General features: G+C 43.8%; 1 protein-coding gene across 2 annotated transcripts; it reads left to right on the plus strand.

Annotated features, from left to right (window-relative positions):
- The first annotated feature begins 16 nt into the window (after positions 1-16).
- Positions 17-26,693, plus strand: LOC106563520 (kinesin-like protein KIF18A). Of its 2 annotated transcripts, none has more exons than XM_014129182.2 (18): positions 17-151; positions 544-879; positions 1,121-1,278; positions 2,575-2,679; positions 2,801-2,911; positions 3,034-3,231; positions 5,648-5,824; positions 6,063-6,137; positions 6,247-6,350; positions 7,208-7,370; positions 7,526-7,690; positions 15,449-15,570; positions 16,390-16,658; positions 19,078-19,137; positions 24,578-24,983; positions 25,410-25,499; positions 25,619-25,716; positions 26,282-26,693. In XM_014129182.2, exons 2-18 carry the CDS (start codon positions 567-569, stop codon positions 26,416-26,418), a joined length of 2,751 nt encoding a protein of 916 aa, XP_013984657.1. In that variant the 5' UTR covers positions 17-151; positions 544-566; the 3' UTR covers positions 26,419-26,693. The 2 variants fall into 2 exon arrangements, with proteins under 2 accessions (XP_013984657.1, XP_013984656.1); XM_014129181.2 differs by having other exon boundaries at positions 18-151; positions 5,645-5,824.
- Positions 26,694-27,260: the final 567 nt, after the last annotated feature.

Genomic DNA, 27,260 nt, shown 5'->3' on the forward strand with positions numbered 1-27,260 from the left:
CACTCAAGGTGCATAGCCAATCAGCTGTTGCGAAGGAAGAGTGGGCTTGTTTTTGAAAAGACGCGCTGGTCTTGGGAGAAAAAGTAGCGGTGGCTGTAACGTTACTTGCTAGCAAGCCGCAATTGCAAATGTGAAACAATTATAGTCAAAGGTAAGCTGTGGGTGTATTATACTTCGCTCCAGAGCAAAAGTAATGTTTATGATGTATTTTACAACTCGCGGCACTTGCTGTTTTCGCTCGGAGGTGAGCTTATATAGCTCTTTGTTGACTGCTAACGTTAGCTAGCCACAACAAGGCACTACGGGCGACGAATACACGAGACATTCAAGTCGCCCTGTTCTTTATGTAACAACATATTTGTATATGTCCACTGTTTAAAATGTAATGTTGTCGAATGCAAGTAGCTAGCTATGTTATTACATCTGGCCACGCCCAATTCCACAAAGGCTGGTCTCTGCGCCACTCCATTGGAGTATATCAGATACATCATTCATCTTGGAGTTTTGTCAGCTAAAGCATCTTCCTTGTGATCTCTCAACTAGATCAATACACAATAAGAAGAGTCATGGACGTGTGCAGCCATGTCAAAGTGGTTGTTCGTGTGCGGCCAACTAACGACAATGAGAAGAAGTGCGAGAACTTCAGGAATGTGGTCCAAGTTGTGGACAACCACATGCTAATATTTGACCCCAAGGAACAGCAAATTACATCTTTCGGGGGACCAAGAGTTCGAAACAGAGATGTCAACAAGAGAGCCAATAAGGACCTGAAATTTGTCTTTGATAATGTTTTTGGGGAGGATTCTTCTCAGGTGGATATCTTTGAGAACACCACTAAAAGGATACTTGATGGAGTGTTGAATGGCTTCAACTGTACAGGTAATAAAATAGGCCTAAACCTACTAATCTTTACACGACTACACCTTCTGATTAGTAGGCCCTTGGCCCATTTTAGAAATAGTAATTAGTATGCTACAGTAGCCTACATCTTTGTACCACATTTAGCAGTTAAATTCCAATACATTTGGTGTCACATTTAAACCTACCAAAATCGGATTTATTTTAATTTGAAGTGGAAGTTTTGATAATGTTTAATTACTAATCCTCTGAAATGTTGCAGTCTTTGCTTATGGCGCAACAGGAGCAGGCAAGACACACACCATGTTGGGCTCAAGCAATGACCCGGGTGTGATGTATCGCACCATGACGGAGCTCTTCAAACGTATGGATCAAGTCAAGGAAGAGAAAATATTCGATGTAGCATTTTCTTATCTCGAGGTGACTCTTTGGTTTTGTCTGTCAGATTTTTCAATTAATAAATTTGCACAGAAATTACATTTACATTTAAGTCATTTAGCAGACGCTCTTATCCAGAGCGACTTACAAAATGGTGCATTCACCTTATGATATCCAGTGGAACAACCACTTTACAATAGTGCATCTAAATCTTTTAAGGGGGGGGTTAGAAGGATTACTTTATCCTATCCTAGGTATTCCTTAAAGAGGTGGGGTTTCAGGTGTCTCCGGAAGGTGGTGATTGACTCCGCTGTCCTGGCGTCGTGAGGGAGCTTGTTCCACCATTGGGGTGCCAGAGCAGCAAACAGTTTTGACTGGGCTGAGCGAGAACTGTGCTTCCTCAGAGGTAGGGGGGCCAGCAGGCCAGTGGTGGATGAACGCAGTGCCCTTGTTTGGGTGTAGGGCCTGATCAGAGCCTGAAGGTATGGAGGTGCCGTTCCCTTCACAGGTCCGTAGGCAATCACCATGGTCTTGTAGCGGATGCGAGCTTCAACTGGAAGCCAGTGGAGAGAGCGGAGGAGCGGGGTGACGTGAGAGAACTTGGGAAGGTTGAACACCAGACGGGCTGCGGCGTTCTGGATGAGTTGTAGGGGTTTAATGGCACAGGCAGGGAGCCCAGCCAACAGCGAGTTGCAGTAATCCAGACGGGAGATGACAAGTGCCTGGATTAGGACCTGCGCCGCTTCCTGTGTGAGGCAGGGTCGTACTCTGCGAATGTTGTAGAGCATGAACCTACAGGATCGGGTCACCGCCTTGATGTTAGTGGAGAACGACAGGGTGTTGTCCAGGATCACGCCAAGGTTCTTAGCACTCTGGGAGGAGGACACAAGGGAGTTGTCAACCGTGATGGCGAGATCATGGAAGGGGCAGTCCTTCCCCGGGAGGAAGAGCAGCTCCGTCTTGCCGAGGTTCAGCTTGAGCTGGTGATCCGTCATCCACACTGATATGTCTGACAGACATGCAGAGATGCGATTCGCCGCCTGGTTATCAGAAGGGGGAAAGGAGAACATTAATTGTGTGTCGTCTGCATAGCAATGATAGGAGAGACCATGTGAGGATATGACAGAGCCAAGTGACTTGGTGTATAGCGAGAATAGGAGAGGGCCTAGAACAGAGCCCTGGGGGACACCAGTGGTGAGAGCGCATGGTGCGGAGACAGAAATGAAGGAAAAATCTTCCTCCATCATACCTGGGAAATAAACACATTTTATTAATGAACAATCAGAATTTAAATTGTCAATAGAAATCAGTCAAGTTTTTGTCATAACTGGTTTGCAGGTCTATAATGAGCAGATCCGGGATCTCTTAGCTAATGTGGGCCCTCTTGCAGTGAGGGAGGACCCCTCGAAAGGAGTGGTTATCCAAGGCCTTACTCTGCACCAGGTTAGTGATCAACAGGTCATTTGTTGTGTCTGTCAGGTGTGTTGTACTTTTTTTAAAATCTCTTTTTGCTCGATGTGTTCTGATTTTATTTGTTTAAAAGTATTCATGTGACCTCTTGTAGCCTAAGTCTGCTGAGCACATCCTTGAAGCTTTGGATTATGGCAATCGGAATAGAACGCAGCACCCCACTGACATGAATGCCACCTCGTCACGGTCCCATGCTGTATTTCAGGTAGGCTATTTTAATGGAGTGGTGTCATCTACCTTTCCTCCTTTACCAGACGGCAAGCAGGTTTACCCACTGCAGTCACTGAACAGGTGAAGATTAAATTGTTGGTGTTCTTGTCCCACTAGATTTACTTGAAGCAACAGGACAGGACGGCCAGCCTTAATCCAAATGTCCGTGTGGCCAAAATGAGCCTGATTGACCTCGCTGGCTCCGAGCGAGCAAGTGCCACTAACGCAAAGGGAGCACGTCAACGGGAAGGCGCTAACATCAACCGTTCACTCCTTGCCCTGGGAAATGTCATCAACGCTTTGGCTGACCCTAAGGTATGTGTAAAGCATCTTGATTCATGTTTCTGTTTGAATAGGACCTTAAATTATTCAAAGGAAATGTTTCTGCTCACAGAATTCAATATAATTCAAAATGCTGGTTGATCTTTTGACAATAACACCCACAGGCATTTCTGTGTGACTCATAAACAATGTTGAGCAGGCCTGGGTGCTGCTACCTCACCACTGAGAATACACAAACTTATGTCTAGATTTAACACTAAGACAGGTGTGTCAAACTAATTTTGCCCTGGGGGCCGCATTCGGTCTTCAAAGTCCAGAGGGATGCACTGAAACTTATATTTCCTTGCCATCAAAATTTGCTAAAGATAGTCCTCTATCTATCATTTGGACTTTTCAATGCTCCCGGACTGTCTGGCTTTCATTTTTGGGATTATAAGCGAGCTGGACACAGTCAAGAAACTGTATGAATGTAGGATCATTATAATTTCTACACAGTTTCCATTTGGTTTTAGTCATTTTAAACTATTGAGTTCATTCCCCCCCCCACACACACACACACTTTTATCCAAAGCAAGTTAGTCATGTGTGCATACATTTTATTTATGGGTGGTCCCGGTAATTGAACCCACTACCCTGGTGTTACAACTGATTTCATATGTTTATCTCACCAGTGAATGGTGTTAGGGTTATCCCTTGCTGTCGTTCATTTTCTCTGTGCCAGTTGATTTCTGTGGTCACACTGCATTTTTTAAGGTAATTTTTTTTCTTTTTGTGGATATTTAGGTCGGTCTAGTCTAATTTATTCTGCCTTCATTTTGTCTCTATTTTGTTTAATTGATTGCAATTTTGCATCCTACTGGCAGCAATACTCCCCTGCTCAGTCGTTGCCAGAAAAAAAGTGAGCAGCTCCCTGTGACTCAAGGAGCCTTGCTTGGTCTGTTAGCAAGCCAAGTATTTGGGTAATATTTCATTCCAGTCGCATATATTAACCTGTCACTGAGTCTTCTTGGTTTACCACTGACCCTGGGGATTCCACAAGCAGGCCACTTGCATTTAGGAAATGCTGCACAAACATGCCACCGCTGTACTGAAATGTATTTTTTTATTTAGTTTATTTTTATGGCACCGTTGTTTGCTATAGGGAATGATACCTTGATGTCCCAGCTAGGACTGGTCCCATGGCTATGAATTGCAGTGGCACATTTAGCCTTTGTGGTTTTCTCCATTGGCCCATTTCCTCTCTCTCAGGCTGTTTCTCTGTACATTGTAAATCCTGCTCTGGCGAAAGACTCGCTCTGCTTAATTGGGACAACCTCCTTTTAGCTGCAAACTTTGAGCTCCCATAGGATCCGCTGGAAATATAAGGGTTTCCTGATTCCAGATGTAGGTTTCGGCCAGGGAGAACAGCTGGGCAGCCCCCAGCCCATTGCAGATCACTTTTCCTCTGCAAGTTCCTGTAATTCCTGCCATTTGAATCTCCATGCGACTGTGACTCACCTGAACAGATGTAATGTACTCAAGACGCATCTGTGCCATTAGTGAAGCCAGGCTGAATTCAGACATAGCACATTCACACCAGCAGAAGATAATGTGCTTGGGCGTTTTCAAATTCTATAGAAATGAACCTGTTTATGGAAACAAATAGTTACTGTCTGCCAAAAAGAATGTGTATATACAAAACATTAAGAATACCTCAGAACAGCCTCAATTTGTCAGGGCATGAACTCTACAAGGTGTTGAAAGCGTTCCACAGGGATGCTGGCCCATGTTCACTCCAATGCTTCCCACAGTTGCTGGAAGTTCTTTGTGTGGTGGACCATTCTTGATTCACACTGGAAACTGTTGAGCATGTAAAACCCAGCCGTGTTGCAGTTCTTGACACAAACTGGTGTGCCTGGCACCTACTACCATACCGCGTTCAAAGGCACCTAAATATTTTGCCTTGCCCATTCACCCTTTGAATGGTACACATACACAATCCATCTCTCAATTGTCTCAAAGCTTAAAAATAATTATTTAACCTGTCTCCTCACCTTCATCTACTCTGATTTTGAAGTGGCTTTAACAAGTGATATCAATAAGGGATCATAGCTTTCACCTGGTCAGTCTATGTCATGGAAAGCGCAGGTGTTCTTAATGTTTTGTACATTCAGTGTATTTCACTTCTAAAACGCCCCCCCTATACAGCCTTATTTGTGTGTTGTCCCATTGTCACTGGGCATTTACTGTATGCCTTGAGTCCCAATGGGGTCATAGGACTGTGGTAAATTCCATTTTAACGCAAGCAAGTTGGAATGAATTGATATAAATAAAAAAGCATTAATGTCCAGTGAGGTTTTTCAGACCTTTCCCCACCTCAAACCTGAATGTGTAGGCCTAACCTTTTCCTGTTTTGCACTTTTACTCTTTTCTCAGGCTAATGTTGCTTTTGCTATATTTATTTTAGCAGAGTAAGAAAGCCCACATACCATACAGGGACAGCAAGCTAACACGACTCCTTAAAGATTCTCTTGGCGGGAACTGCAGGACGGTCATGATCGCCAACATTAGCCCCTCCTCCAAATCTTATGACGACACCCACAACACACTGAAATACGCCAACAGGGCCAAAGAGATCAAATCATCGGTCAGTAAACTACTCACCCATCCCAACAATGTTATAGGATTTACTTAGGCCTCTTTGGCCGTGCTCTCCTTAGTGTACCTTCATTTGTAATAAACTCTGTTTTTAAAAGCCAAACATAAGTTCAGAGGTGGTTTTGACAGTGAAACTTGTACTACATGGCATTTCTTACAATATTTCTGTTTGTAATGCCTCTCTTTCTCCCTCCATACATTTTTACATGCATCTACCTGTCCTTTAGCTCAAGAGGAATGTTGTCAGCTTGGACAGTCACATCGGCCAGTATGCAGTGATATGTGAGAGTCAGCGAGAAGAGGTAATATAAGACGAAGCACCCATCTCTACTACACAGACTGGAGGCCTTTATGGCCAGAAAAGGTGTGGACATAAATTTCACAATTTATCAATGGTTTATGCCATTTCAGATCGTTCAATTGAAGAAGAAGTTGAAAGAATATGAGAAGATGGGCCCTCTTGTTCCTGGAGGCTCTAATACCATCTCCAGTCAGAACCAAACAGAGATTCACAAGTAAGCACTTATTTCTTGTGCCAATGTGCATGCAACAACCAAAAGGCAAAACTTGTATTTATATACTAATACAAGTTCTGTTATGCATAATGTGCACCACACTTGAGTGTTGTCCTTTAAACTTGTACACTTTAATTGAAATCCATAGATAATTTATAATATTGAGGGAAAAGTACAAAGCCCAAGGACCTGGTGGGTGGAGAGTTTGCTCTGCATTTTTGATAGGGGCAGCTGTGAGCCACGTAAAAAATGTAAATAAAACTACACAATATATCGATATTAGCTAAAAATGTCCTTCCTTCAGTCCCCTCTAAGGGCTGCAGTGGCATCTGTTTAAAAAGGGAGCGAGGGGAAGGGTGGGGGGGTGGAAAGCTGAATGAGTCTCATTCCCACGCATTTCATTCACCGGCATCAGAATTCACAACTCGCACAATGTGAGGCTCTGAAGAGAGGCAGCATGCTTCTCACACAATAAAAAATTCATCAGTCTGGCAAGGCCACGGCGGCTCCTACGTCACAGGGGTTACATTGGAGATTGCAGTCACATCTCAGCGGCTGCTCTCCACTGTCTGTTTATTTATTTACCTGCATACCCCTCTTCCTTTACCAGAATGAGACATTGTTGCAAGGCCTCTGCCTTATTGGGTAAAAGCTGCTGGGGGTGATCCAGGGCAGCTGCCTGATTTGAACACTGTTCAACCTGTTGAGTCGAACAATAACATGACATAGCATTTTTACTTGAGGAAGGGCAAACACTGAAATGTTTTTTTTTTTTTTTTATATAAACATTTGCCCTCCATTATTAAGCAAAAACTCTATTTAATGATAACTGGCTGGTTGCTCCTTTTTCTGGATAGGGTGTCAGAGTCCCTACAGAGCATTTTCTCCAGTCGTTCTCAGATCAGGAGGGAGCACCTTGTTCTGGAGCGGCAGCTGAAGGAGAACGAGTTACGTCAGCGCCACAGCGAGGAGTGCAACCAGCAGGCCCAGCTCTTCGGTGCCAAAGACAAGACTGAGAAGGTCTGTTAAAGGCCCTGCTTATCACCATGTCGTTTTAGCCAGAAAATGGTCCCAGAAGGAGCTTGTCTTTTAGGATGTACCAGTGATAGATGGATGTTTAAAGTGCATACACTCCTTTGTCATATCCCAATCTGATAGGCTCTGTTGTTGAATAGGCCACCTGCAAGCATGAGCGCAAGCTGGCTTCCCTGCTCACACAGCAGCAGCACATCCGCAAGAGGCTGGAGGAGGCTGAGCTGCGCTTCCTTGAGAACAACAGCTGGCTGCACCGTGTGGAGAATGACATGAAGCTACTGGGACAGGACTCCCAGCCACCAGTGGTGAGGCAACTGCTGGAGGGGTCAGGATATATGGTAGCTCTTGACCCAGGGTTGGTGTTAGTGGTATATGGTTTATTTTGTTCATATACTCGTAGGTGGAGATGTAGAGGAAGATAGTCCCTCCAGGATTCCGGGATTGTATTTTTGTAATTTTTTTGCTAAATCAACATTTCCCTGCATATTATGTGAGGGCTTGCAAATTTGACCAATCACTGCACTATTTCTGCATAAAACAGTAAAAACATTGCAATATTATCACAAAGCTGACCCATTACCACAGTACAAAAAGAGGGCTCGCAGTTCAAATCAAGTTATTTGTCACATGTGCCGAATACAACAGGTGTAGTAGTCCTTACTGTGAAGTGCTTACTTACAAGCCCTTAACCAACAATGTGGTTCAAGAAAGAGTTCTTGAATAAAGTAAAAAAGTAACACAATAAAAGAACAATAACTAGGCTATATACAGGGGGTACCGGTACCAAGTCAATGTGCAGGGGCTAAGGTTAGTCCAGGTAATTTGTCCATGTAGGTAGGGGTAAAGTGACTATGCATACAGTAGATAATAGACAGCGAGTAACAGCAGTGTAAAAACAAAAGGATGGGGGCAGGGGTCAGTCAATGTAAATAGTCCAGGTGGCCATTTAATTAAATGTTGAGCAGTCTTATTACTTGGGGGTAGAAGCTGTTAAGGAGCCTTTTGGACCAAGACTTGGTGCTCTGGTACTGCTTGCTGTGCGATAGCAGAGAGAACAGTCTATGACTTGGGTGACTGGAGTCTTTGACAATTTTTGGGGGGCCTTCCTCTGACACCGCCTAATATATGGGTCCTGGATGGCAGGAAGCTTGGCCCCAGTGATCTACTGGGCCATGCGCACTACCCTCTGTAGCGCCTTTGGTCGGATGCCATGCAGCTCTCAATGGTGCAGCTGTAGAACTTTTTGAGAATCTGGGGACCCATGCCAACTCTTTCAGTCTCCTGAGGGGGAAAAGGCATTGTCGTGCCCTCTTTATGACTTTCTTGGTGTGTTTGGACCATGATAGTTAGTTGGGTATGTGGACACCAAGGAACTTGAAACTCTTGACTAGATGCACTATAGCCCCGTCGATGTTATTGGGGGCCTGTTCGCCCCTCCTTTTCCTGTAGTCCACGATCAGTTACTTTGTCTTGCTCACGTTGAGGGAGAGGTGATTGTCCTGGCACCACACTGCCATGTCTCTGACCTCCCTTTTGACTGGCCATCGTTGTCGTGATCTACCACTGTTGTGTCGTCGGAAAACATAATGATGGTGTTGGAGTCATGCTTGGCCACGCAGTCGGAGGTGAATAGGGAGTACATGAGGGGACTAAGCACGCACCCCTGAGGGGCCCCCGTGTTGAGGATCAGCTTGGCAGATGTGTTGTTGCCTACCCTTACCACCTGGGGGTGGCCCATCAGGAAGTCCAGGATCCAGTTGCAGAGGGAGGTGTTGAGTCCCAGGGTCTTTTGGGTGAATTTTGGCCCATTCCTCCTGATAAAGCTGGTGTAACTGAGTCAGGTTTGTAGGCCTCCTTGCTCGCACACGCATTTTCGATTCTGCCCAGAAATGTTCTATAGGATTGAGATCAGGGCTTTGTGATGGCCACTCCAATACCTTGACTTTGTTGTCCTTAAGCTATTTTGCCACAACTTTGGAAGTATGCTTGAAGTCATTGTCCATTTGGAAGATACATTTAAGTCATTTAGCAGACGCTCTTATCCAGAGCGACTTACAAATTGGTGCATTCACCTTATGATATCCAGTGGAACAACCACTTTACAATAGTGCATCTAAATCTTTTTTTTGGGGGGGGTTAGAAGGATTACTTTATCCTATCCTAGGTATTCCTTAAAGAGGTGGGGTTTCAGGTGTCTCCGGGAGGTGGTGATTGACTCTGCTGTCCTGGCGTCGTGAGGGAGCTTGTTCCACCATAGGGGTGCCAGAGCAGCGAACAGTTTTGACTGGGCTGAGTGGGACCTGTGCTTCCTCAGAGGTAGGGGGGCCAGCAGGCCAGAGGTGGATGAGCGCAGTGCCCTCGTTTGGGTGTAGGGACTGATCAGAGCCTGAAGGTACGGAGGTGCCGTTCCCCTCACGGCTCCGTAGGCAAGCACCATGGTCTTGTAGCGGATGCGAGCTTCAACTGGAAGCCAGTGGAGAGAGCGGAGGAGCGGGGTGACGTGAGATAACTTGGGAAGGTTGAACACCAGACGGGCTGCGGCGTTCTGGATGTGTTGTAGGGGTTTAATGGCACAGGCAGGGAGCCCAGCCAACAGCGAGTTGCAGTAATCCAGACGGGAGATGACAAGTGCCTGGATTAGGACCTGCGCCGCTTCCTGTGTGAGGCAGGGTCGTACTCTGCGAATGTTGTAGAGCATGAAACTACAGGATCGGGTCACCGCCTTGATGTTAGTGGAGAACGACAGGGTGTTGTCCAGGGTCACGCCAAGGTTCTTAGCACTCTGGGAGGAGGACACAATGGAGTTGTCAACCGTGATGGCGAGATCATGGAACGGGCAGTCCTTCTCCGGGAGGAAAAGCAGCTCCGTCTTGCCGAGGTTCAGCTTGAGGTGGTGATCCGTCATCCACACTGATATGTCTGCCAGACATGCAGAGATGCGATTCGCCACCTGGTTATCAGAAGGGGGAAAGGAGAAGATTAATTGTGTGTCGTCTGCATAGCAATGATAGGAGAGACCATGTGAGGATATGACAGAGCGAAGTGACTTGGTGTATAGCGAGAATAGGAGAGGGCCTAGAACAGAGCCCTGGGGGACACCAGTGGCGAGAGCACGTGGTGCGGAGACAGATTCTCGCCACGCCACCTGGTAGGAGCGACCTGTCAGGTAGGACGCAATCCAAGTGTGGGCCGCGCCGGAGATGCCCAACTCGGAGAGGGTGGAGAGGAGGATCTGGTGGTTCACAGTATCAAAGGCAGCAGATGGGTCTAGAAGGATGAGAGCAGAGGAGAGAGAGTTAGCTTTAGCAGTGCGGAGAGCCTCCGTGACACAGAGAAGAGCAGTCTCAGTTGAATGACCAGTCTTGAAACCTGACTGATTTGGATCAAGAAGGTAATTCTGAGAGAGATAGCAAGAGAGCTGGCCCAGGACGGCACGTTCAAGAGTTTGAGAGAAAAGAAAGAAGGGATACTGGTCTGTAGTTGTTGACATCGGAGGGATCGAGTGTAGGTTTTTTCAGAAGGGGTGCAACTCTCGCTCTCTTGAAGACGGAAGGGACGTAGCCAGCGGTCAAGGATGAGTTGATGAGCGAGGTGAGGTAAGGGAGAAGGTCTCCGGAAATGGTCTGGAAAAGAGAGGAGGGGATAGGGTCAAGCGGGCAGGTTGTTGGGCGGCCGGCCGTCACAAGACGCGAGATTTCATCTGGAGAGAGAGGGGAGAAAGAGGTTAAAGCACAGGGTAGGGCAGTGTGAGCAGGACCAGCGGTGTCGTTTGACTTAACAAACGAGGATCGGATGTCGTCGACCTTCTCTTCAAAATGGTTGACGATGTCATCCGCAGAGAGGGAGGAGGGGGGGGGGGGATTCAGGAGGGAGGAGAAGGTGGCAAAGAGCTTCCTAGGGTTAGAGGCAGATGCTTGGAATTTAGAGTGGTAGAAAGTGGCTTTAGCAGCAGAAACAGAAGAGGAAAATGTAGAGGAGGGAGTGAAAGGATGCCAGGTCCGCAGGAGGCGAGTTTTCCTCCATTTCCGCTCGGCTGCCCGGAGCCCTGTTCTGTGAGCTCGCAATGAGTCGTCGAGCCACGGGGCAGGAGGGGAGGACCGAGCCGGCCTGGAGGATAGGGGACATAGAGTCAAAGGATGCAGAAAGGGAGGAGAGGAGGTTTGAGGAGGCAGAATCAGGAGATAGGTTGGAGAAGGTTTGAGCAGAGGGAAGAGGAGAGAGAGAGCGAAGGTTGCGACGGCGCAATACCATCCGAGTAGGGGCAGAGTGAGAAGTGTTAGAGGAGAGCGAGAGGGACAAGGATACAAGGTAGTGGTCGGAGACTTGGAGGGGAGTTGCAATGAGATTAGTGGAAGAACAGCATCTAGTAAAGATGAGGTCAAGCGTATTGCCTGCCTTGTGAGTAGGGGGGGAAGGTGAGAGGGTGAGGTCAAAAGAGGAGAGGAGTGGAAAGAAGGAGGCAGAGAGGAATGAGTCAAAGGTAGACGTGGGGGGGTTAAAGTCACCCAGAACTGTGAGAGGTGAGCCATCCTCAGGAAAGGAACTTATCAAGGTGTCAAGCTCATTGATGAACTCTCCAAGGGAACCTGGAGGGCGATAAATGATAAGGATGTTAAGCTTGAAAGGGCTGGTAACTGTGACAGCATGGAATTCAAAGGAGGCGATAGACAGATGGGTCAGGGGAGAAAGAGAGAATGTCCACTTGGGAGAGATGAGGATTCCAGTGCCACCACCCCGCTGGCCAGATGCTCTCGGGGTATGCGAGAACACGTGGGCAGATGAGGAGAGAGCAGTAGGAGTAGCAGTGTTATCTGTGGTCATCCATGTTTCCGTCAGCGCCAAGAAGTCGAGGGACTGGAGGGTAGCATAGGCTGAGATGAACTCTGCCTTGTTGGCCGCAGACCGGCAGTTCCAGAGGCTGCCGGAGACCTGGAACTCCACGTGGGTTGTGCGCGCTGGGACCACCAGGTTAGAGTGGCAGCGGCCACGCGGTGTGAAGCGTTTGTATGGCCTGTGCAGAGGGGAGAGAACAGGGATAGACAGACACATAGTTGACAGGCTACAGAAGAGGCTACGCTAATGCAAAGGAGATTGGAATGACAAGTGGACTACACGTCTCGAATGTTCAGAAAGTTAAGCTTACGTTGCAAAAATCTTATTGACTAAGATGACTAAAATGATACAGTACTGCTGGCTGGTGAAGTAGGCTAGCTAGCAGTGGCTGCGTTGTTGACTTTGTTTGAAAGTGTAGCTGGCTAGGTAACCTCGATAGTTTCAGTACTACACCTTTATCATGATACAAAGGCAACTATGTAGCTAGCTAACAACACTAATCAAGACGTTCCTTTGTAATGTATTTAGTTTCTAAAATGCTGCTCGTCGGTAATAGTTGGCTAGGTTTGGAAAATGGCGTCGCGGGGGACGAAAATAGCTGGCTAGCTAACCTCGATATTTACTCTAAACTACACAATTATCTTAGATACAAAGACAGCAAAGACAACTATGTAGCTAGCTAACACTACACTAATCAAATCGTTCCATTGTAATGTATTAGTTTCTACAGTGCTGCTAGTCGGTAGAAGTTGGCTAGCTAGCAGTGTTGACTAAGTTAGGAGAACGGCGTCGCGGAGGACGAAAATAGCTGGCTAGCTAACCTCGATAATTACTCTAAACTACACAATTATCTTTGATACAAAGACAGCTATGTAGCTAGCTAAACAATTGCTCAGATCAAACAAATCAAACCGTTGTAATGTAATGAAATGTAATATTACCTGCGGAGCGAAGTGCATTTGCGACCAAGCTTTAACTTCCTGACTGATGTCTTGAGATGTTGCTTCAATATATCCACATAATTTTCTTCCCCTTGAAGCCATCTATTTTGTGAAGTGCACCAGTCCCTCCTGCAGCAAAGCACCCCCACAACATGATGCTGCCACCCCCGTGCTTCACGGTTGGGATGGTGTTCTTCGGCTTGCAAGCCTCACCTTTTTCCACCAAACATAACAATGGTCATTATGGCCAAACGGTTCTATTTCAGTTTCATCAGACCAGAGGACATTTCTCCAAAAAGAACGATCTTTGTCCCCATGTGCAGTTGCAAATCGTAGTCTGGCTTTTTTATGGCAGTTTTGGAGCAGTGCTCCTTGCTGAGCGGCCTTTCAGGTTAAGTCGATATAGGACTGGTTTTACTGTGGATATAGATACTTTTGTACCTGTTTCCTCCAGCATCTTCAAGGTCCTTTGCTGTTGTTCCGGGATTGATTTGCACTTTTCGCACCAAAGTACGTCCATCTCTAGGAGACAGAACGCGTCTCCTTCCTGAGTGGTATGATTGCTGCGTGGTCCCATGGTGTTTATACTTGCGTACTATTGTTTGTGCAGATGAACGTGGTACCTTCAGGCATTTGGAAATTGCTCCCAAGGATGAACTAGACTTATGGAGGTCTACAATGAGGTCTTGGTTGATTTTCTTTTTGATTTCCCCATGATGTCAAGCAAAGAGGCACTGAGTTTGAAGGTAGGCCTTGAATACAGGTACACCTCCAATTGACTCAAATGATGTCAATTAGCCTATCAGAAGCTTCTAAAGCCATGACATAATTTTCTGGAATTTTCCAAGCTGTTTAAAGGCACAGTCAACTTAGTGTATGCAAACGTTTGACCCACTGGAATTGTGATACAGTGAATTATAAGTTAAATATTCTGTCTGTAAACAATTGTTGGAAAAATTACTTGTGTCATGCACAAAGTAGATGTCCTTACGACTTTCCAAAACTATAGTTTGTTAACAATACATTTGTGGAGTGGTTGAAAAACGAGTTTTAATGACTCCAACCTAAGTGTATGTAAACTTCTGACTTCAACTGTAGGTGTTCCTTTTGAGTCAGCAAGAATTTCAATGTTAGACAATCATTGCACATTTACAGCATAATATGGTTCAATCAAGCCACACGTCAACACACATTTTTTTTCCTCGTCAGTGCATTGTTGCCCGCAAATATCACACAAAATCCTCACAAAATCCAGGAGGGATTGTGAAGATTTATTGACAATGCTTCTTAATTGTAAGCTACCTAAACTAAGCCTTCTTTTTGGTTGCTGACTCGCTGGATAAGATCCATATAATAAACGAATTGCTAATTATACATAGAAATGGTTATACTTATAGTTAAGGTGAACTATCCCTTTTAAATATGTCATTTTTCATCTCCCAGAGAGAATTATAGAAAGGATGGGAACTCATCACAGGAAGTGATGCTACTTTTATTTTTGCATTTTTACTTTGTTTGTTTTTGCAAATATATCCCAACTTGTTGTGACAGTTTGTTTTCTTCCATCTGTTCTCCAGGTAATTAGAACTGTGTTTATTTTATTGCTCTTGTTCACTGGTGGATGACTGAGGTGAATGGATCAATGATCTTTACGCATCCCTCACACAGCCAGTTACCTAAAACTATGTAGATTTCTCTTTCTCATCCCTCTTCTAGGAAGTGGCACAGAACAATGATTCATCCGCTTGTCAAATGTTCTCTGCTGTCGTTTCGTATACTCTTTTACGTCACTCACTGTTCTCTGCTGTCGTTTCGTATACTCTTTTACGTCACTCACTGTTCTCTGCTGTCGTTTCGTATACTCTTTTACGTCACTCACTGTTCTCTGCTGTCGTTTCGTATACTCTTTTACGTCACTCACTGTTCTCTGCTGTCGTTTCGTATACTCTTTTACGTCACTCACTGTTCTCTGCTGTCGTTTCGTATACTCTTTTACGTCACTCACTGTTCTCTGCTGTCGTTTCGTATACTCTTTTACGTCACTCACTGTTCTCTGCTGTCGTTTCGTATACTCTTTTACGTCAGAGTTGGATGACAGCTTTTTTTTTTTTTTTTTTACCCAGAAGACAGGTTCTCAGAGATGAAGCATGGCACAAAATAAACCCTTCAAGACTCATTGTCTTGTGCGTCACTGATGACTCCCTGCCAGCTTGTTCTCTAGCTGTGGTCAGGGTTACTCAATATGTTCCCTCATGGTCATTTCACCAGCTCTTCCCCTTTCCCCCTCAGGTACTCCAGAAGGACCTTCGCTGCCACAGGCTCCAGCTACAGGTAGAGGACCTCAAGCAGCACATTGAGCAAATGACCCACCTCATCGGCATCCAGGACCAGGAGAATAAACAGACTAAAAAGTAGGTCATTTTTTTCTTTTTCAGTATTAAACACGTAATGTCACCATACCAAAATTTGGACTTCGATACCGATATTCATTGTTGTATTTGATACTCTTTACCACAGTGGAAAAATACCTCACTTACTGTGTAAAACATGTGGCCAAGCCAACGCTCCAGCTGGAAGCTACTGGGTGTGCAGGCTTTTGTTCCTGTTGAGCAGCTGATTGCTGGAGTCTGGTATGCTACAGCAGGGCTGGAACAAAAGCCTGGCATTGCGTATCAGAGTTGAATCATCCACCTGTATCCACTGAAGACAGAGAGTGGAAATGCAGTGATATTACCATAAGATGGCCTTAAGTCTTAAAGGGGTTTGTCAGACTTTTCAGACCTGTCAAGTAGACTTAAGTCAATCTGAGCCAATACTCCACAACATCTGTTGTACAGATATTGCTACATGTTTTAGAAGGAATCTTCAGGCCTCAATCCTACATGAATGGGCAAATATGGTCAGGTAGATACAGACACATTAAGATGGGGATGATATGAAATAATATTTATGAAAAATAGAGTGAGTCATGTGACTCACACTGTACTATGTATGAATTGCTGTGTGCCATCCATACCTGTGTCATACATTACCTCCAGAGAATGTACAGTGTCGTTATCGCTTACTTATATGAATTAGTGAATAGAGAGTATTCGTCTTGTGAATTATACTATACTAGGTGTTGCATATATGTGCAACAAAATTCACTTTGGCAACTTTACACTATAAATTGTGATACTGACTCAACAGGGCATCTTTTAAGCCTGAGTTTCATGCTTTCTTCTGTTCAGAATGGTGCACATGCTGCTGCCTGCCTACAGCAGACAGTACTGGACGCTGAGGGGGTTGGGCCTGGTCACAGCTGCCGACGAGGCTGAGAACCAGGACCTGGAGCACTTGGTCCTCAGGGAGAGGGGTGTGGTCTGGGCCGATCAGGAGAAGGCAGGGGAGCAGAAGGACGAGGAGACCCAGGCTGAGGGTTCCAGGCTTAGGCCAGAGCTCGCACCCATCCTGTCATTTTCACACCTCATCTGTCCCCATCAAAACAGTCCCTGCAGTAGTAAGTCATGACTTCACACCTTATGTTGTCTTAAAAGACGCAGACTTAGCTTCAACTCCCAGTGACAACGATGACATGTAATTTCCCCATGAGGGGTATACTACAAAACTATTGATTTTCTGCTTCATTAAGAAAGCTAAAGTTCAGTATGTGTTTTTGGTTGTTGATTTAATTAGACCATGCCCATTCTTTCTAAAAAATCTAAATATATTTTGGCAAGTTAGCTGGCCATTGATCTTGTTTTGTAGTATAACCCCCTGGTTGACTGTTTAATCATCTGTTGTAGAGCTTTATTTTCAGGTCACCAGTGGCCATACAGCAATATCTGGTGGCCCTGGGCTATTGGGCTCTATTTACTGTTGATCATGGGAGCCTACACACACTGGAGCCACCATTCTCCAGGTCCTATCACACCCTGTATAACCCAGCACCAGTGCGCCATCAGGCCTCCTTTCATGACATTCAGCCCCTAGGAGACAATGGAGCGTGAACCAAAGCTGGCCAGCAATACTTAATTACTATGTTGCTGTCCATCAAATGTCAGCAGGTGCACCCCGCACCTGTCCCCCTGCACCCGTCACATGCTTGTTTCCCTGTGTCTTTTATTTAGTATTTTTGGCCCTGTCCACTTGTGCTTGTAGTTGAGTGATATCCTGTAATTTAACCCTCCTTTCACAAGCCATGAGCACAAATGTATGATACCAGATCTCAATAGGTCCCGTCTGTTTGTTCTATTCCCTCCGTTTTCACCTTGCAATGACTATCCTGAAGACTACTGTTATTATTTATTTAAAGCTACATTTAGTTAAAGGCCCAGTGCAATCAAAAGTTGATTTCCTACATTTTATATATATATATTTACACTCTATGAAATTATAAAAAATTATGAGGATGCCCATTTTAGTTTAAGAAAAGACAGCCTAAAATGTCTGCCTGTTTTGGTGGGATGGCATTTTGGCCTGCCTGGTGACATCACCAAGTAGTTAATAAGAAAGAGTTCCAAACCTCTCTGCCAATAACAGCTAGTTTTCCCTTCCCCATTCAGGCCACTCCCAGACAGTCCTAGAAAACGTCTTGCTTGAGAAATTGCGCTTTGCTAAGAAGCAATATTTGTTTCTTTTTGACCATTTTTAATTGAAAACAATCACAGTAAGGAACTTAGTTGTTACCCAGAAATGATTTCATATTTTGATTAAAAATGGCTGCATTGAACCTTTAACCCCTTACACTTGTGGGAATTGGATAGGGATAGAGCTAAATTGAAATGTTTCTTACAGAAAAAATATGGAAATGCATAACCATGGTATAAATTACAAGGGAACAGTTTGGAGATTATGGGAAAATTATTAGACTAAAGGTGAGGCCAACTGTTCAGCTGACACAAGACTGAATCCAAACATTACACTGTTGATTTTATGTGCATTTTTAAATTGACAGTAATTGTCGCTGCATTTCTTTTAAATTTTTTTTAACTATCTGGGTCAGGTGGGTGAAATTTGAGCGCTTGTTCTATTGCCAACATGACTAGCAAAATGATAAAATAGGATTTTTGTGAAAGCCTAACACTAAGAAATTCAGAGAAACAGATTGAAATTTTGGTGTGCACGGAATGGATTCATGAGTAAATCCAAATGCATGGTTCGCGGCAAATTTTCTTCACAATACAACAAACAGGCTCATTCTGTTCAGGACAACCCAGGGTATAACGCCATGTTATCTTGTAACTGTACATCAAACATAGTAATCATAAACGTTGACAATGTATATTACATGAGTTTTATGATATGGAAATGTGAAGTGCATGTTGGGACTCATGGGTTTTAGGCTTGCTTGTATGACATCAAAGCAGTATTTATTATAATCCTTAGCGTCTCATCTTTCAAAATACATAGAGTCCTTGTAATTGTAATTTACAGCATTTCCCTCACTCAGACAGACAAAACATTTTCTAAAGTTGCCCAATTAGCGGGAGGGATTGGGGCAACTTGTCGTGTGCGGTGCTCAAGTTCAGAACGGCGCTCAAGTTCAGAACGGCTGTCAGTCAAAACCCATACAGAGCTGTGAAGTGCAGAGCCTGAGTTCTGACGTCATGTATAGCATGTTACTGTATTGTTCCAATTTAAGAGCTTATCATTGTCCAAAGCTGCCATTTTCAACCCATATACAGATACAAGTGTAAAGGGCTACCCATTCTTTAACCAGGCAAGTGTACAATAGCAGACTTTGCTACACAGCTCATGATGACTATTCACATTTACCACAGCCAAATGCTGAGGCACGATTGTGTCTGTTCTATTGATAACTGTGCAGGCTGAGCTGTGATGCTAGTCATGCTGTGTGTTGTGCTGATAACTGGGGGGTTGGCATGGTATTCATGAAGGAGGCTGTGTTGTTGAACATACTGTTGTCTGTCACTCAGGTGCTGAGAAACATAAGAGGAGAGTCTCGCTGCGCCTTCAACCCAATCCATCATCGAAAGGTAAACCTGTCTTTACTCTCCCTCAGGCCTGCTAACCTGGTCATTAATCTAACAGCTTGCCACATGGAATCCTTCATAGTGACAGTCAGAGGGGATCAAATATGTCCATCAAAGTCATCACTCCTGTGGTAAAAGCTCTGTTTCAGCTGTTAATTGTTCATCAGCAATTTCAGTTGTGATAAAACTGGTTTCAGGATTCACTAGTATAAACTTGGGATGTTAACAGAGAAGGCTTGTTTCAGAAGACCACAAGGACTGAAATGGTTAAAATAATGAACTGGCAATATTAAACATCCCCACTGTAGTGCTCAAACTGAAGTGAGAAATTAGTAATATTGATCTGTGGATTAAGTGTTTTTTGTTTTATTCCCACTGATCACTGGTGTTTAGTGTAACAACTTAGTTTCCCTTCTGCCATCCTCGAGATGATGGGATATCAATTGGCACTTCAACTGATTCTTAAACGAGGAAAAATAAAATAGGCAAACTGTTACAGAAACTACAAAAAGTATTCTGACATGAAATAGAATTTGATTTCCAGTTGTTCGATTTCCAGCACTGCAGACTTTCTGGTCTGGAACTAAAGAGATTTTGTGAAAATGAAATAACACTCCAGACCCCTTTAGAGAAAGAAAAGGACTGGGAAAACCTTTAGGGAAGTATGTGAAATATGGCCGTCCAAATTGTCTGTAATGATATTTTCTGCTGAACAGATGGTCTACGTTTGATTGAAACACATTGTGGGAAAGGTCGGCTACGTTTTTAAAGAAAACAACACCGGACGACCACAGTGCAACAGGAAATGGCTTTAAAACCCCTTTTTACTAGGGCTGGCACAATTACTGTTTAACCGTCATGAAAATAAAATAACCCTCATAACAATTTTACCTTTTTTTTTTGTGGAACGGCTGACTGAAGACGGGACGGCCGGGCATTTGTGCGGTTGAGTCTGTTTCTACAGTAACATGGAATGTTAACAATGTGATAACTTTGCTCCTTGCTGAAACAAGCAAGGTGTTGTAGCAAACAGGCAGCAGCACATGCAGTCAGCAGCAGAGCAGAGGAGAAAATATGTGTATTTTATTTTGCTATTCGAGCTGTAGTAACGGTGATCACGGTCAATAACCGTCATCCAAAATTCCATGACCGTCACAGCCTTATTTTTTGCATGTCTTATCTACTTCAAAATGGCTTTTTGTGATTGTGCATTACATGAATGGCCTTAAGGGTTTATCATAGTCCAAAACCAGTACACATTCGCACTGCCGTGTTCTAGAATATTGGACCGTTGGCTTTCATACTTTCTCATTCTGAGTGCACCTCGAGCAGTTTCTCCAACTGTCAACACTTTCAAGTGAGTAGAGGACGCGTACCGGAGACGCGTTGGTCGGGAATTGTAGGGAGGTGTGTGTTCGGGCTTTGTGTCCCCTGCAGATGGTGGTCTCAGAGCCAGGTAGCTATGTCACAATGGGACACTGGACTATCGCTTCTCTGTCTGTGCACTATGATTTATGCTTTAGATATGAAATAAGATCTTGTCCAAGTCATGTTACCTGTTTAGTGTGAAATCCTTGATTTATTCTGTGTTTGTGCAACTAGCATCAGCGCTTGATAATGATTGAGTATGGAGATCCTCCCTCTTCCAACCTTTTCATTACCGCACCATCTCTAAGTGGATACGAGGGCAGGTCACCACACATGACCCTCTCAATAGGGTCCTGCTCCCCGCCAGTCCAATGCCTTGTACCCATAACCTTATCTCCCTTCAGCACAGGATGGCCCACACAATTTCAATCACTCTTCTCTCTCCAACCTCGTTCTGTGCCAGTCTTACTTTTTCCTGCTCGATCACACTCTCCCTCCTTGCCCCCCTCCCCCTTTCCTCCATATCTTGTACTCAGTCAATCCAGCATCCAGCCCTCCCAACCCAGGCTGCTCAAACCTCATTCATGAAAATGCAAATTCACTGCAGGGAAAAGAAGGTAGGCAAGGCAAGCGTAAACGCCCCTGCCCGTCAGCGATAACAGCAGCAGCACTATAAAGAGGGAGGCAGCAGCCAAGCGACCCTAATACGGTGCGGTCTCCACCAGAAATAGCACCTCATGCATGTATTAATCCTACAAGCCAAAAATATGTGATTGAAAGAACTTGGCTGCCATTTATTGCCGGGCCAGATCTCCATCAGAAACGGTACCATTTATCACTGTCCCCTCATCCTGCCTTGCTATCTGAGCTGTGACTCAAATTTCCTAAATATTGCTTTCTGCTCTTCGTACGAATAAATAGGTCCATTAATCTTCCATATTCCCCCCTCCCTTTTATGATACGCAAGTAAGTTGTTAAAAAAAATTAGCATTGTCACTTAAAAGCTTCTACATTAAACAATTTAGTTAGTAGTTCTATTTTGTCTGTGCGGGGGTCGGTAGGCAAATTGATATGTCAAATCCACCACCACACAGTTCACATTTCTGGGAGTTGCCTCCTCCTCAGTAAAATGTTGTAGGTAGAAAGCGGCGTCACAGGGCTGTGGTCAGCAGCATGTAAATGATGCAACCGCAGTGTCTCACTGCAACAAGTGAGTCTGCCTCCTTGTGCTCTGATGCAACGTGCTCTCCACTTTACTTTTACACACCAGCCATTAACCTCGAACAACCCTGCTTACTTATGTTCTTTAGGTGACATAATCATCAATCTCAGCCAGGTTTTATCATAGTCTATACTATGCTTGTAAAACATAATTATTCATGTTAATACGTTTAAGCTCTGGTTACAGAATGAAATCCCAAAGTTCTATTCATAACATTTAGGCCGGTTAATGGAAGACACGTTTTCTATTAAAACGACTTTGGTGTATATTAAAAATGTATTGTGTAGCCTATATCAATTATTCCCATTTAATCAGTTGTATGTAAAGTTAGTTGTATCTAAGTTAGTCTTGATCAAATGACCAATAATTAACAGTATGTAGTGTGTATGCCTCATCCTCACTGATGACTAATATGGTGATCCATTCAGTGTAGCTGTATCCTTTATACGACAGGTTGCTGAGCGTGTGAGTCATCCATTATGGCTAGTGATTGTGAACCACTTATACCATGAAATAACTTATCCTATGTCCACTCCTGCGTTGTCGGCCATAAGTTGTTTTCCCTCATTCCTTGCTTTGTGTTCCATAAGGATTTTATGTGGCCTTGTTATTTTTGCTTGATTGGTTAAAGGTCCAATGCAGCAGATTTTATCTCAGTATCAAATCATTTCTGGATAACAATTAAGTCAACTTACTGTGATTGTATATCCATAAATGTCAAAAAGAAGCAAAAATAGCTTCTTAGCAAAGAGTAATTTCTCAAGCAAGAATTGTTCTAGGACTGTCTGGGAGTGGTCTGAGTGGGGAGGGGAAAACTAAAAACTAGCTGTTATTGGCAGAGTGGTTTGGAACACTCTCTTATTGGTCTATTAACTAGTTTACTGCCTGGCGACGTCACAGGGCAGGCCAAAACTCCATCCCACCAAAACAGGCTTACATTTTTGTATTTTCAAACAGCTGTTATTAAACAGTTATTCCAACCTCATGGTGTAGAAATATACACTGAGTGTACAAAACTTAATGAACACTGACCAGACTGACTAGGTGAATCCAGGTGAAAGCTGTAGTCCCTTATTGAATCCACTTCAATCACTGTAGCTGAATGGGAGGAGACCGGTTAAAGAAGGATTTATGAGGCAATTGAGACATGGCTTGTGTATCTGTGCCATTGGGGGAGAATAGGCAAGATTATAAGATTTAAGTGCCTTTGAACAGGGTATGTTAGTAGGTGCCAGGCACACCGGTTTGTGTCAAGAACTGCAACGCTGCTGGGTTTTCCACGCTCAACAGTTTCCCGTGTGTATCAAGAATGGCCCACTACCCAAAGGACGTCAAGCCAACTTGACACAACTGTGGGAAGCATTGGAGTCAACATGGGCCAGGATCCCTGTGGAACGCATTCAACACCTTGTGGAGTCCGTGCCCTGACTAATTGAGGCAGTTCTGAGGGCTTTAAGTCTTGGTTTCTTTGAAACATCAAATTATATTTTTATTTTGCCTCATTCGATTTGATTCATTTTCTTCTTTCCTCTACTTCGCCATCTTCCATGTGACAGTAGCTGGGCTTGTCGGGACTGGTGAAACTCGATTTGTGGGCATGAATGTGTCCCGGCCCTTACTCCCTTACACTTCTGATTAATGTCTGCACTGTGTAAAGGTCACCAGGTTCACTTTCTTTGGCTACCTCTACACTTCTCCAACTGCCAAAAGATGAGAACCCATATTAGGCCTACTGCAGACGTGGACTTCTCCTTTCAGTATTTTACAGAAAGGTTATTCCTTCACCTTTCAATGGTGGTGATACTGTCTTCTTTTTATACCGGTGCCACCTAAGATCTATTCAGATGTGATTTGTTTTCTTAAAATATGAGTATGGTGCTTCAACACAGATGGTAAGGCCATGCAGGGGTTAAAGTTGTCCAGGAGGGTGATTATTTGGGGTATTAAAATAAAAACACTCCAGACCACACGTGAATGTCTCAGACTAGATAGAATGTATGTAGAAACTGTAATGGACATATCTATTTTCAAATAATTGCCCTTTGTTAAAAATCTATTTGCGGTCATGAAAAACATATCGGTCATAAAACAAATCTGTGCAGCCCTCCGTTGAATTTCGACATCCCGATGTGGACCTCGAGGCAAAACATTTTCCCTCCGATCTGAGATCGACTCCAGTTCCAGTCATGGGATAAAACATAAAATTAAAAAATATACTTTCATCCCTGGGCCATGTATGACATTGCTATGGCAAACTACTGCCATGTTGTTAGTGAATACCCACATGCTGACAGCCTACTGTGATTTAGACTGGATAATGCATTCTTATCTTGCACTTGAGCTCAAACTAGTAAACCAAGTAGCAAGGCCTCACCAACCACTAACAGAAAGTGTTCTGGCTGAACAGGATGAACCCTGGACCCTGTTCAGGAAGAAGCTTATAGAACGCTCCCATATAAATGTGTGTAGAACAGACGTGACTGTCAAGTAAAATATGGAAACCTTTACGTTTTTATATCCGCAACATTCCAAAGGTTTTACCTCACTGAATACATCCCAGGTGTATACACTTCCATGTAAGTGCTTGGTGGGGGATGTTTATGATTTGTTTTCAATTTCAATTCCATTTGACCTACATTCATTAAGTGATTTGTAGAGCTAGGCCAAAATTGAAAAAATCCTCTAATTGTCAATTCGAAGTACATGGATTGGACTGTATTGAAATGGAATTGACCTTGATGAAGTGTGTTGTGTAACTTGATAGCAATTTATTTGATCATGTATAGGCCTAAATTTGTTAGGTTCTTTGTAGCTTCTTCATAAAAATGAAATCCTATTGATGTTGTTTTCTAGGCCCAGCGGCCCAGGTGACAGTGATGGAACCCATTCCCAAGAAACCTACCAGGAGGAAGCTGGCAGTGTCTCCACCAAACCCTGGGAGTGTTGTCTCCGCCTCAGCGCAGGTTCCCATGGTCCTCCAGGAGGTCTTAAGACAGGAGGGGATGTTTCCACTGCTCTACACTCCAGAGGCCAGCAGTACACTCAACAGGCCTTCACTCCTGCCTCTCCAGCACTCTGCAGTCAATGACCCCAACATGACATTTGACATTGAAGATGGTGACAATGAAGCAGCTCTTGCCAACGCTACCGTCGTCCTTTACCAATGTAGCCCCAATCATCAGGCTGAGACTTCGTGCCCCTTGAGTCCAAGCCAACAGCAGGCTCCCCGAGCCAATGACATGAGCAAACCCCCCAAAAGGTGGGTGTGGTATTGTCAAAGATGTTCATCATACTCCGTCACTTCAACAGTCCAGTTTAATATTAGCTGCTGAACAATGTAAAACAGTGCATACATTCATAGATTAAGACTTTCTCTGTATAATTGTTTTTTTTTGCCTCTCAGTATTACAACGATTCACATTTTTTATTTTACAATTTGTCCCAGGTGACAGACTGGCAGAAATTGTATTCGGGTTCGAGCCCCTCCAAATACTTATTTCTAAACGTTGAGCTGCCTTGTCTCTTAAGTTTTAGGTATGAGCAAGTGGCGGTGACAAAGCTCAGAATTGTCTAATGTAACAGAGTGCTGTACTCATTCCAGTGTGTTTATATGTATTGGTCACATGTCAGGCTGTTGAAATATTGAGAAGGAAAGTGACATTGCCTGACTTGTTGTTTCCCACAGACTGGAGATGCCGTCTCTGTTAGACATCCGACGTGGCAAGACCTACATGGCCATGACTTCGGCTGCGCAGGGCAAACGCAAAATAAACTGGTAAGTGTGGTTGTGACGTACACGAAATACATTTTTCTAGTGAAGCATCAGGGAAGGAAGTGTTGTGCTGCTCAGATATTAACGTATTTCATCCCTTGTGTTTCCATCTCCCCCTGTAGCAGCAGCAGAGAGCAGGAAATTCTTTCAGCACCCAAGCGCATAAAGCAGGACTCCACAGTAGTAGCAAGCAGACCACTAAGAGTGCGTCGTTTTGCTGGTGAGTGCAACAATACCAGTATTTCTCCCCTGAAGTGACCCAGGGAAAGAGTGTAGTTTGCTTTCATTCACTATTTATAAAATATATTAAATGTGTGGCTTTTTCCCCCTCTAAAATCCCCATGTTCATTTCAATTAGTAGTGCTTACACTCAGAGCTTATGCCTACATCTGTCAGCTGCAACACAAAGTTCAGGGCAGGGCCAGGCCAGAATATGCTTTTTTTTATGTGCCTGTTATGAAGGACACAAGCTTTTAGAAAGCCAAGCTGTTTTTAATCAACAATGAAGGAGCTTGTCTGCCTGTTACGTATGGCATGCATTTTATTTTGAAGGATTTTGTTTGGCTTTTGGACAACTGCAGAATTTGGTTTCTCATCAGATTGCATACTTTTGATGTGATGCATTTTAGACAGCAATTTGTTTTATTTTTCAATTTATGTAATCTAAAATAACCAACTTTTTTTTGAATGAATGAATGGATTTTTCACACTGCAAAGGAAAAACATTTAATTTGAAGCTCTCCGTAGAGCCCCCGTCTGTATCTAAGCATTGTGTTTCTCCTTAGGGTCAGAGGAGAACGAGCCCAGAAGAGTTATGAGGAGTGTTTCTGAGGGGAATCTCCACCTCATGGATGTTCAGAGGAAAAAGTCCATATTCTATAAAACCTCCCAGAAATTCAAGAGTGTGACAAAGAGGATGTGAGACCTGCTTTTGGCCAGATGTTGCTGATGTCGTGTAGATATTGGGGAATCGTGTGTAGCTATGGAGAGAAAATAAGTCCTATGGATTTCTTGAATAGTTTTTGCGTGAATTGTGTAGGATTCTGAAATTGTTATTTTTATTTTTATTTTTGTTTGTAGAATTAATGTTTTTACATTATTTCCTACATTAACATTTGTTGTACCAATAATTTGCTATTGTTATTTAGTAATAAAAATTAACTACTAATGTATGTGGCTGGTTTTTACCATGAATAATTCAACTCGTCAAGTCTTTTTTTTCTCGAATGGTTCATTTCTGAGCTTTTCCCTGTTTACTGTACATATATTTCCTTTCAATGTGAAATTGAACGGAAGGGGTAGATTGAGTTATCAGACATGCTGTTTTACTGTCAAGTCATGTGGCCATGCATGTGAATGCTGTTGACATGGAGACTTGTGATGTTCGTTCATTCCGCTTGTAACCCATCTGTATAGGGAAACTCATTCACCTGTGGAACTTTTTTTCACTGTTCAATATCAGGCTACACATAAACAGAAATGAAGGCTCATAAAATATTGTTTAAAATGTTGAACAGTGTTCAGAATTCCTACTCACTGAGAGCTGTATTGACCCTATCTAGTTGCCGCTCTTAAGTAAATGCATTTGTTTTCTACCAGCTCTAACAATAGGTGTTGTACATGCACTTTGATACCAGCTCTCTTTTGTAATGGCTGTATATATCTTAAAGGGGGAAAAATCTGACTTACATTATGTCTGGAAAGAAGCCAACTCATCACTTTGAATTCAGCCTTTCCATTGCACAGCATCCAATGTAGATCTTT

Source organism: Salmo salar, chromosome ssa11, assembly GCF_905237065.1.
Source record: "Salmo salar chromosome ssa11, Ssal_v3.1, whole genome shotgun sequence".
Taxonomy (NCBI): domain Eukaryota; kingdom Metazoa; phylum Chordata; class Actinopteri; order Salmoniformes; family Salmonidae; genus Salmo; species Salmo salar.

What these genes read in the sequence shown, in the direction of transcription:
- LOC106563520 (XM_014129181.2), top strand. Translation starts at nt 567, where the DNA reads ATGGACGTGTGCAGCCATGTCAAAGTGGTTGTTCGTGTGCGGCCAACT. An exon ending in GGTCCCATGCTGTATTTCAG is followed by an intron (nt 2,912 to 3,033) that starts GTAGGCTATTTT and finishes TTGTCCCACTAG; the next exon opens with ATTTACTTGAAGCAACAGGA. An exon ending in CCAAAGAGATCAAATCATCG is followed by an intron (nt 5,825 to 6,062) that starts GTCAGTAAACTA and finishes CCTGTCCTTTAG; the next exon opens with CTCAAGAGGAATGTTGTCAG.